Genomic DNA, 12,475 nt, shown 5'->3' with positions numbered 1-12,475 from the left:
AAACCCTATTAGTATACGTATTTTCATAATTTGTCTATGGTAGTGGGCCGTCAAATATGGATCGTGAAGTAAAAGATGAAGTGAAATTGAAAAAATAAGTGAACATAGTCATCATCTCCGTGTTAAATACAGTTTTGTGTATCTTACCAAGATATGTGAAAATGAAATAGATGATTATGGGCTGAACTTACCTAGACTGACATTTGATGTTTCTACGATTACACTGTCCAACAAAATTGAAGTTTTTGTCTGTTAAAAGAGAAGTTGTGTGTGATTCTAATTGAATTTGATGTGCTGATTTCAAATCTAATTACAGAATTTATCCATCACCCATGAAATTTGAGTAACAGGGTACATACAAAATATCAGGTACATACAAATCTTATATAGCTTTATAGTGATACGATGCAATATTATTTACAATGGCATATCTAGAATGTCTTCGAACCTGATTTTCGGCTGTACTTTGCCTGAGGAACATTTCTTTTTAGTGTCCAGCAATAATCTGCCAACATATTTGGAGTCCATTTTCCCTGGTAGCGCCTTTCTATTTCATCAATTTCCTGGTGGAAATGTTCTCAATGTTCGTCGATCATTGTCCCAATGTTTTGCGGGAAGAAACGAGGTGGGAGTCTAAAAAGTGTATTTTCAGACACATATTACAACCCAGAGCATGATAGTTCTGAATCAAATTACTGATAAGTTCTCTGTAATTTTCTGACTTATAGTTTCCGAGGAAATTTATGCAAACTTCCTTGAAAGATTGCCAAGCAGCCAATTCCAGCTCATTTAGGTTGTTTTCAAAATCATTATCTTTCATTAGTTTCGTGATTTGAGGGCCAACAAATATTCCCTCTTTTAGTTTCGCCTCAGTAATTTACGGAAACATCTCTTTGAAGAACATAAATCCACCACCCTCACGGGCCATTCCTTTTGCAAAATTCTTCATCATACCAAGCTTTATGTGGAGAGGATGCAGTAAGATTTTGTCTGAACTTACAAGTGGTGGATGAACAAAATTCTCGTCCTGCGATGAGTGACTCTCTCTTCGGCCAGTTCTTTTTAACATAATTATTTTTTCTATCTCTGCTGTCCCATTTACACAGGAAAAGCAAAATTTGGTGTAACCTAGTTGCAATCCTAAGAAGATAGCAATAACTTTTAAGTCTCCACATATCTGCGAAGAGTATTTACAGTACTGGATATTTGTTAATAACAGTTTCATGTTTTCATAACTTTCCTTCATGCCCCAGGAATATGCTACGGGAATGCTTGGATATTTATTTCAATTGTGCAGTAGCACTCCTTTCAAACTTGTTTTCGAAGAGCCTAAAAACAAACGCCATTCTTCACTTTTATGGACAGTAACTAGTGACTCTAATAGACCATCGATGTTACAACAGAAAACAAGGTCCTTATCTTCAGCACACATATCTACAAAGTATTTTTGGCATTGCCGGAAAAAGTAACTCTAGTGTCACTCTCCAACAAATGCCATCCTTTTAATCGCGATGCAAGCAGTTCTGCTTCACCCTTACTTAACTCTAGATCTCGAACTAAATCGTTAAGATCCTCTTGAGTTATTAAGTGAGGTTCAGCTGTTGAAACTCTCCCCACAAAATCAGGATCATTATGCAATTCGCTACATTGTTAGGAACACTTTCACTTTCTTTCGTTACACTTATGCCATCTGGTGGAGCAGGTATGGGAACTCCAGGTCCATGAGGCACCGGTCAAGTTGCTGATTCTAGTGATGGATATTTCACTGTATGCCTTGATTTCGAATTTATACCAGATATATTTGTCAACCAAAAATAGCAGTCTGTTATATGATCCTTAGGTTCCCGCCATATCATAGGAACTCCAAAAGGCATATAACGAGATCCTTTCAGCCAAATACTCAAAAGCGTTACACAGTTCGCACAACATATATCAGGGGCCCATTTCTTGTTTTCGTCTATCTTATTGTCAAAGTAACACTCAAAGCTCTTCTTACACGAGGAGTAAATGTTCTCCTATTTGCTTTTAAGGTCAACTCACCACAGATATAACAAAAAATGTTCCTGTCGTTTACGCAACTTCTTGACATGATTCTGTCTTTGCTTCGAAACACTCACTGGAACTGAAGAACACTCAGGAAAAGCTTCTTTCCTCCAGACAACTTGCTACTAATATGAGTAGTTGGAGCAAAGACATAAAAGTATTTTAAATATTGCCTACCAATCAGCTAATTATGGATTGCATGCTGCAATAATAATGCAGAATTATATTTTTATTGTTCCAAAAAAATGGTGGGTGATTGACAATTTCTGACTTCATTTTCGGAATCAGCAGGTGGCAAAACATAAAGAATCGCTGAAATTTTACTTTTAACAAAACCATTGTTGGACAGTGTTATTTTCACATTGAAATGATGTTCAATTGAATGTTATAACTGCATTTTATTATTTTGCAGAATATGATTATCCTTTTCGGTAAGTGAACAATGATGACACGTACTTCTGTGATATGATATTTGTAATTGCTTAGGCAGGTCTGTCAGCATGTGTATCCATTTTACGTTTCGGTCTGTAGATATTGCATACTTTCATACGTGCTGTATTTGAGTCTTACATAATATACGAAATTATTATTTAGAATTGCAATTGCATAGAGTGATTTCCTTCCATGTATGACTTTTAGGTTGCAGTGCTGCTTAATAGGCTCTGAAATGCAGGACGTTGTCAGTCATTCCACTATGAGTGTGGTACGTTTGAGCATGGGAGATTCGAACGTGTTTGAGCAAGCTAAAGTACTCTAGTTTCTACATTAAGCAAACATCCCAGCTAAGGAAACTATATGGCTTAAACAAATTTATAATGCACAGTAATCTGAATATATAACACTAAAGTCCCCAGAGAAGGACTAGTGGAGGCCAAGATTGTCTTTTTGTTTCATTCAGACTACATGTACCACGTACAGAGAATAAGGAATACCACAGCAACTAGGAAATTGGCAAGCATTTAGAATGCAAAAGAGGGGAGAAGAGGCAGTGTGGATCTGACGATGCAGTTGATCACATCAAATGAGTGTGAGGAGGTTATCTTTGTCTAGTAGTGAGGAATTTCATGTTTGAGCCATGTGCACCAAAGATCCAGGCACAGACTGGGGCAGACAAGAACTTCTCATGTTTGTAAAACTTCTTCCTTTGGAGTTCAAACTTTTTTTATGGTTTCTGTTTTGCTTGTAGCTATTACATGGTATTACAGTTTCATGTACAAAATGTATATTGGATTTGCTCCAGAATTGTAGCGGAAGGTGTAGTTTTAAAAATACTCAGTTCTAAACTAGCTACAAACATGTGGATTTCTTAAACTAAATGTTAAATTTGGTCAAGTGAACATGAAATTTTATAATTTTTAAGTGTTCATATTTTATGTTATCTACTGTACCATAAGTGTTTTTTTATTGTTTTGGGGGGAATTGCTAATTCTTAAGACCATCATTTTTTTTCCTTTTTTTTATATAATTACATTATTTTGGGTAATTACAAATTAAAATTACATATTTCAGGTACACAGTTATCCCAAACAATCAGATTGAATTGTGGATTAATTCTATTGGTCTTGTGATGGCAGCATTACCCGATTCCTATTGGTTGGTGTTGCACGATCGCCTGCTGGAAGTCACCAACAGTTCTGAATTGTCGCAGTGGAAGTATCGCAATACACCATTCCAGCTGTTTAATTTTAATACAACGCACCAGTCACTGCTGGAGAACAAATTCTCCTACACTTTAGCACTTGCTCATTCCATGTGGCATCATGCTGGAGTGGGGCAGATCACCACAGTCCCACAGTAAGTACTTCCTCATTATTCATGTAATTTGTAGCCTGTAGTAGTAGTATAGTATAATAGTTTCTTTCTTCAAGTCTAAATATAGATTCTAATTTCTGTGCTACAGGATAATGTTATACGGTTTATTTTTCAATGTGCTTGCATTTTGTGACCTTAGGTTCTTCATCCCAGGGTGTTTCCCTGGAGATCTAACTGACTGACTAATTTCCTCTGTCCTGGAGAGTAGATCCTGTTGACCAATGAACGGTGAGTCAGAGCAAAGTTACAGTGACAAGATTTCCAATTGAATATGTGTATGCATGGGGCACATTCCGAAAGTTGCACAATTTTAATGTGTTGAACAAGTTATAACCATTGGCCATCCTGTAAGTCCTGTTGTGAAGATTGTTGGGTTGGTTATGCTGTTTCTTAAGTCACTTTTTGTCTGACGTATGAAGTTTGTTTTGTCCGAAATTCACAGACTGGGAGGCTGGTTTGTTCATTGAAAATCATCTGCTACTTGCAGACAATGTGTGTGCGTGATGGCTTCAAACTGCACTAGTTTGAATAGAGAGCAATATGAAGCAACATGCACAAGATGAGTGTGTCTCGACAGTTCTTAAAAAGTTCTCTCAGGATATGAGCCAGGTGATTTCCAGATAGGCTTCCAAGAGCTAACGTCACTCTCATCGTCAGGGATTGAAATGCAGAGAAAGGTTGGGGTATGGTTTTATGTATTTGATGTTGGAGGGGTACGGTGCAGGTGGCAGGCTAATCAGGTACCGTCTCTACGACGTCCGCACTCCCAGTCGACTATCACTAACCAGGCTGGGTCCAGTTCTAGTCCCGTGTCCCTCTTCAGGTTTTCCTTTCCCCATGGATGGCTATTGCTTCTTTGATGATTCTGTCCCAGTAATTGGATGACTTATTGATGATCTTGGTGATTGTGAAGTCGATTTTATGGCTCTCTTGGATGGAATGTTCTGCTAACCCAGATTTTTCTGGGTGAAAATTCTTTATGTAGCTGGCATGTTTTTTGCATCGTTGTTTGATTGTCCTCCCCGTTTGCCCGATGTAGGCTTTACCGCAGGTACAGACGATACAGTAAACCTCAGGTGTCTTCTGTCCTAGGTCGTCTTTAGGGTTTTGAAGTCTGGTTCTGACTTTCTGTGGTGGTTTGTGGATCGTACCCCTCCCACATCAAATACATAAAACCATATCCCAACTTCTCTCTGCATTTTAATCCCTGAAGATGAGAGTGACGTTAGCTCTCGAAAGCTCGGAAGCCTATCCGGAAATCACCTGGCTGATATCCTGAGAGAACTTCATCATTCGCCGCCAGGAAAGCTTCAAGAATTACTTCAGTTCTTAAAAAGTTATCAAAATGAGCTAGAATGTCTGCCAAGTTTATTTCTGCCAGAAAAAAACATGCCTTCCATTGGATGCTACGTCAAAATTTTCTATGAACAGAGTGGCTGATGATTTTGCCTAGTGTGTTCCTTAAGTCGATAAAAGAACTGGCTTCACCAGATTCACGAGGCCAGTCATTTTTGTTCGATTTATGCATTTCGTGAAACATATCCATGCTGTTTCTACCAAAAAGTACCCCACTTAGGATACAACTTAGAGATGAGGTGAGCACACTGGGAACTACTTATTTGGGTTGCTGACCTTCTTTGGTTCCCAGGACAAGGCTTGTGGTTGGTTGCTGATCCTGCTCACTGGCCAGAGGAGTCGTTCCTCTGAACAGGCTCTGGCTTAGCCCTGCAGCAGAATTGTTCCTCTCGGTGCTGGCAGCCCTTGCACTCTGGCAAACTCATTCTTGTATAATTAGAGTTCAGGAAAGTGTCATGCATCATTTTTGTGGAACCCACGAGTGACCAAAATATTAGAAAAGTATCGCCTGGTATTGGTAAATAAAATCCAACCAATACGTTCCAGTACCAATACAGTACACCGGCATCAGCTTCGATCTACTAATATACCAGTCAAATAATATCCCATCTCTAAAATTTATTAAGTGCTCTTTTCCCTGGACCTTTTATGAAAGCTGATTGGTTCCTCTTGTATTCTTGATATCTGGCAAGCTGCTGTATTTTGGTCATTCGTTAGCAAAGGTTCATAACAAGTCTAGACATGCCTACCATTGTAAGCATTATTTCAGTAGATCATTTGGAACTGTTTATAAGTTTCGTATGGTACAGTTCATTATTGCAAGAATAATAGGGAGCAAAATGCAAATGCAAGTATTGTTGTAAGTTTTGTACATGAATGCAAACTATTCTAAATGTAAAGAAACTTTACCTTCTCATGAGTTCATGCAGTTTTTGTCTTATATTGTAGGTTTGTTGAAATATATTTGCATGTATGAGAAAATAAACAACTTCCAAATATTTTTTATACATCCTGCATATTTGTTTGTACCTAGTTAATTGTATTGAAATTGTTTGAAGGTTGATAGAAATTCAAAATTTGGTATGAATGATTTTAAATAAATTTGCACGATATTACACACACGAGACGTTATTCACAACCATGGTTACCCAATCAACTTTTTTTCTTAGATTTTCAACTTGTACAACAATAGAGCTTCTTATAATATAGTGAAATTGCTGTAAAAAGAGCTTTCGGGCCGAATGGATAGGCAACAAGCAACGGTTGTTTCTTCTCTTGCAAACCAATCTTCAGATATAAATGCAACTTTTCGAACTGAAGCAACATGTCAAGCTGGATGTGTCACCTTGGTTTGTTGGTGCATGCAGTGTGAATATTTTGCTTTAGACTGAAGGAGACCAGGTCGCTTGTGGCTGCTGTGTGAAATCTCCATATATTGCTTGTCACTTGTCACCTGCCACTTCAGTCTGAAAGCTTCTCCACAATCCGGTGTAAATTGCCATTGTTGGAGAGTAAGTTGAAATTTCTACTATTTACACCTAGTCCTGATAAACAACCTTGTGTAATGTATTGCCTTTTGCTTGTTATCATTGCCTAGCTAGATGGATCAATTGCATCAACAACTCGTGCTGATGATTATGATGATGATATATCTCATGATGACAAATTCTATAATACATTCATAAATATTGAAATTGGCTTCCTGTGATAAAAAAAATCAATCAGTTGGTCATGGCTGTTTGTCACGTCTTACTTTAAAATACAATAAATTGACACATTATTTATATTTACTCAACTACATTCACTGTTTGGGCTACAATTTAATATTATACATTAGGGATGGGACCGATTAATCGGTACTTTATCGATATCGGCCGATATAAGCATATCAGTGTATCAGTTTATTGGTAAAATTTCCGATTATTTTACCAATCTGATATGTCAATAAATATCTGATAATTTAGTGCAAAATTCTGCCATTTTGATGTAATTTTTATGGATAATCTCCATACCCTACGTTCTAAAAACGTAAATGTCTAAATATGCAATTTCTTTTGCACTGCAGTCACCTTGGAACACACATTTATTAAGGAGGTCAATGAACCTTTCAGGTTCTTGAAGGACCATTTCTAATTTTATATCGAATCAGTAGAATATCGGTTATCGGTATCGGTAAATTTTATATCGGTACTTTATCGGTATCAGCCCATCCCTATTATACATTATTGAAATTATAAATAGACCAGAAAAATTAAGTAATGGATGATGTTAATTCCTCTATAAATATGCACTTCTTGCTTCTTATACTTTTATTCCAAATAAATAAAAGTCCTCAAAACATTACCAGAAAATATTATCTATTGTACTGAGATTCAAGAATCTGTGCTTTGTAAGTAAATAATACTGAATATGGATTTTTATACATGTCAAGAGATCTCTCATTCTTAACTTAGACAATGAACTTGAGAAGTGACAATGAATTCTTGCCAAAATGAAATATATATTAAAAAAATGTGTTAGTCTTGAAATTTTGTCCACATTATAAGACAAACATCTGATGTACTCTTATCTTAAGCATGCATATTGAATCTTCTAGAGCATGTGTCTAGTGATACATTGATTTTCAATTAATTGTATCAAAAGTAATATTTTAAGGTTCTTGTATGATTCATTACAATTGTAAAAAGTTGTGTTTGAAATATGCCATTATATCAAGTTTATAAGCTTGGATTTCTCTCTCATTGCTTTGATGTTTGTCTTCTGTTGTTATTATTTACACACACAAAACCTTTCTGCTACTTGATGTGTTTAAAACAGTTCAACATGACTTCATTTAAGTATCATCAACAGCACTAACTTTCTCTATATAGAGCATGTTCGATTGTGTAACGTTAAAACTAATACTTCTTCATTTGTTTGTTATTTTCTTCACTGTTCTTCCATTATTTTTCACAAGAAATTCAAGAGTGCAGTAATTAACTAACTAACTAACTCCCTAGCCTTCTTAAACCCGAAGGTTCATGGATGCAGCAACACAGGCCTTCCATCTGTCCCTATCTTGAGCAAGATGTATATACTCTTTTCCATCCCTACCGATTTCCCTTAGGTCCATCTCAACATTGTCCCTCCATCTTCGTCTTGGCCTTCCTACAGGTCTCTTACCATCAGGTTTCCCAACAAGAATCCTGTAAACTCCTCTTTCCTCTCCCATTTGTGCCACATGGCCTGCCCACCTAAGTCTTCTTGATTTAATTATTCTAATAATATCTGGACATGAATACAAATTATGTAGTTCTAAATTATGTAACCTTCTCCACTCACCTGTCTCCTCATCCCTTTTAGGTCCAAAGATTTGCCTAAGGATCCTATTTTCAAATACTCTCAATTTATGTTCCTCTTTCAATGTAAGGGACCAAGTTTCACATCCATATAATACTACAGGCAAAATTACTGTTTTGTATATTTTAACCTTTAGTTTCTTAGATATTAAACGAGAAGACAAAAGTTTATGAAGAGAGAAGTAACATGCATTTCCTGAATTAAGCCTACTTTTTATTTCCTCTTTAATATAATTTTCATTTGTTAATATTACTCCTAAGTATTTGAATTTGGAAACTGGTTCAAACAAGTTGTTATCAATAATTAGATTTTGATTATTACCTAACACTTGGTTTCGGCCTGTAAGCATATATTTAGTTTTCTCTTTGTTAACTTGCAAACCTATCTCTTTAGCAGTTTTAAAAAAATATTTTAGCATTATTCTTAATTGTATTCACATCATCCCCCAGTAAGTCTACATCATCTGCATATGCTAACAACTGAGTCACACCATTTAATTTTAGTCCTTCTTTAGTTTCTTTTACCTTCCTAACAGCATATTCTAAGGCAAAGTGAAAGAGCAATGGAGATAATGCATCTCCTTGTTTTAACCCATCATGAATTGTAAATTTGTCAGACATATTAATACCCACACGAATTTTACTTTCTGTTTCACTGGTGCATATTTTTATCATATTAACAAGCTTCTTAGGTATTCCAAACTCTACTAATATATTATATAATTTATCTCTTTTGACCGAATCATATGCTTTTTTGAAATCAATGAATAGCTGATGGACATTTTGATTATATTCCCACTTTTTTTCAAGTGTCTGTCTGATGTGAAAAATTTGATCTGTAGTTGATCTGTTACGTTTAAATCCACATTGATAAAACCTATAATTTCATTAGCATATGGGGTTAGTCTTGTTAAAAGAATGTTAGATAATATTTTGTATGTTGTTGAAAGTAGAGAAATTCCATGGTAATTATTGCAGTTCATTTTATCACCTTTTTTAAACACAGGAACAATTATGCATTCTTTCCACTGTTGAGGGATTTCTTCTTTATTCCATATTAAACAAATTAATTTATGAATTTGACATATTAATGAATTTCCACCATATTTAATTAACTCAGCTGGTATTAAATCAATGCCAGGTGCTTTGTTATTCTTTAGCCTTTTAATAGCATCTTTAATAAAAAACTCTCAGTGATAAATCATAAGCAACAAAATCTAAAAGTTATAAAATTTGATACAGGAAAGTTTATTGATGAAAGAATTAAGAAAGATTACCAAATTAAACTGTCAAATAGATTTGATGTTTTGCAGGATTTAAATGATGATGAAAATATAAATGAAACAGACGTAAATAAGAATTGGGAGCACATACGTAATGCAATAGAATCAGCAGCTAAAGAAAGTATAGGATACCATAAACCGAGAAAAAGTAAGCCATGGTTTGATAATGAATGTCATAATGTAATAGAAATAAGAAATCAGGCTAGACTTAGGTGGTTAAATAACTCTGATGATACAAATCTAAACAATTATAATAGAATAAAGCGAGAAGTTAACCGCATGTTTAGAAGTAAAAAAAGAGATTACTTGAAAAGCAAAATTAACGAAATTGAAACAAACAGCAAAAATAAAAATATCAGAGATTTATATAAAGGTGTAAATGAGTTTAGAAAGGGGTGGCAACCTAAAGTAAACTTGATAAAAGATAAATACGGTGATTTTCTAGCTGACCCAAGCGATATTCTAAATAGATGGAAGAACTACTTTAATGATATTTTAAATGTCCATGTAGGAGATAAATCATAAGTAAATGAAGTCCACACAGCAGAACCATTAGTTCCAGAACCTAACTTGACTGAAGAGTGCAGTAATTTGCAATAATAATATAATGTTCCATCACCATGACCAAGATTTGGATAACACAAAAATTGGGATGGGACATATTAATCAGTAGTCTGTCAGTATCTGCCGATATAGTCATATCGATGTATCAGTAAAATTACCAATTATTTTACCGATCCGATATATCTATAAATATGTTGCAATGTAGAGCAAAGTTCTGCCATTTTGTTATAATTTTTATGGATAATCTACATGCCCTACTTTTTAAAAAAGTAAATGTCTAAATATGCACTTCAGTCACCTCAAAGCATGCATTTATTAAGGAGGTTGATGAACTATTCAAGTTCTTCAAGGACCACTTGGAATTTTATATCAGACTGGTAAAATATCGGTTATTGGTATCAGTAAATTTTATATTGGAACTGTATAGGTATTGGCCAAAATTTCAAATCAGCTCATCCCTAATTTATAATACATAAAAAATAACAAATTCAGCTTTCTCCATAGCATATTCAGCAGAACTACGTAATAACCACTAACAAACATGTATATGGTGTTGGGATGTTTGGTAGTGGCTATTATGTAGTTCTCCTGTATATGCTATGGAGAAAGCTGAAGTTGTTATTTTTTATGTGTTATAAATTAGGGATGGGCTGATTTGAAATAGTAATAATAATAAATTACATAATAACCACCATCAAACATCCTAGCACCATGCAATAACTGCTAGCAAACATCCCAACACCATGGATAAAAATTTTACCTTCTCATGGGTTCTTGCAGTTTTCGTCTTATATTGTAGGTTTGTAAAGGATTCCCTGCATCCAATTGTGAAGACTGAAGAGCAGTTTTTATTTGTGTGTCATCTTGTGGGGCCATTCCTCCAGAGGTTTAACACTGACAGGCCAAGGTGCTTGATGGACATCACTGTACAACTGTATGAAATGCTGGAAGAAGTGGACAAGTCTGTTCCTCAGATGAAATACATGGACCCAATCTGTGATTTACTGTATCCTTTTCAGTTGCAGGTTAAATGGAATGCGCATTCTATTGATACAATTACCGCTGGGAAATTTTATCAATGGAAATTTTTAAAATAGAAATGGGTAAATGTTAGAAAGAATAGACTTGTCCTGGAACTGTCTTCTTTCAGCAACTACTTTTAAAAATGTCTCATTTCCAAGAACCTCATACTCTACACACTGGAGATATAATATTTAAGTTTGTGGTTCAGTACCTTACGTGAGTAATATCTTGTCATTGTTTACATGAGGATTCTCCTAAAATGTTACAGGAGAGTGGTTAGAACAGCATGCTATGACCAGGTTCAAATCCCAGCCTGGGATTCATCAACTTCATCATCAGTATCGCGATTAGCCAAAGAGTGACAACAAAATTAAAAAAAACAAAATTTTTAAAAATCAAATTATAGGAAAGTTCCTAATGAATTTTTTTTTTTTTTTAGAATTTAACACATGAGGATGATTTAAGAGATATTATTGAGAAAGTAGTAGTTAGATGGGTGAAAGTTCCAGCCAATACATGAATTTATGTGGTTTTGCAGAAATACACAATGCAAAAAACATGCCACAAGTACAATATATGTCTTGCACGTATCCATCACTCCATGTGTATTTTCCAGTGCTTCGTAGGTTTTATAGTTTAAAGTGTGTGATCTCTTTAAATATTTTGACTGGTTTCACTCAAATGCATCACTGTACCCATCATGAGACATATCTAGTTGTTTGAATTTCAGCTCAAATTCCTCTCATTTTACTGCAGTCATCATGCTCTCACAATATTGGTGACATTGCAAACTGTTTTCCTCACTGTGTGTCATATAGTCAAACAGGAACAGATGAAATTTGGAAAAAAATACATCTTTCAGGAAATTTATTTTTTGAAATATTTTTGTGGATTTTTTTTAAAAAAAATAGTCTGTTTCTCAGAGTGGTATTTTGTGATACATAAATTCAGGTAACTAGGTTACATAGCCATTGCTTGAATCGACAGCCAATGAATATATGACATCACTTATTTTTGCTATTGCATAATAGGTAGAGGCACATATTTTTGGTAAAT

General features: G+C 35.0%; 1 protein-coding gene across 1 annotated transcript in view; it reads left to right on the top strand.

Moving 5' to 3' along the window:
- Positions 1 to 12,475, top strand: part of MED23 (mediator complex subunit 23) — an 88,346-nt gene that overhangs the window by 68,492 nt on the left and 7,379 nt on the right. The window contains exons 20-21 of the mRNA XM_083122208.1: positions 3,553 to 3,837; positions 11,196 to 11,402. Coding sequence (XP_082978334.1) covers positions 3,553 to 3,837; positions 11,196 to 11,402 — 492 coding nt within the window. The remainder of the gene's footprint in view (positions 1 to 3,552; positions 3,838 to 11,195; positions 11,403 to 12,475) is intronic.

Source organism: Lepisma saccharinum, chromosome 5 (assembly GCF_977018435.1).
Source record: "Lepisma saccharinum chromosome 5, izLepSacc3.1, whole genome shotgun sequence".
NCBI classification, from domain to species: domain Eukaryota; kingdom Metazoa; phylum Arthropoda; class Insecta; order Zygentoma; family Lepismatidae; genus Lepisma; species Lepisma saccharinum.
The sequence above is the reverse complement of the archived record's forward strand: the minus strand, read 5'-3'. Positions and strand labels throughout refer to the sequence as shown.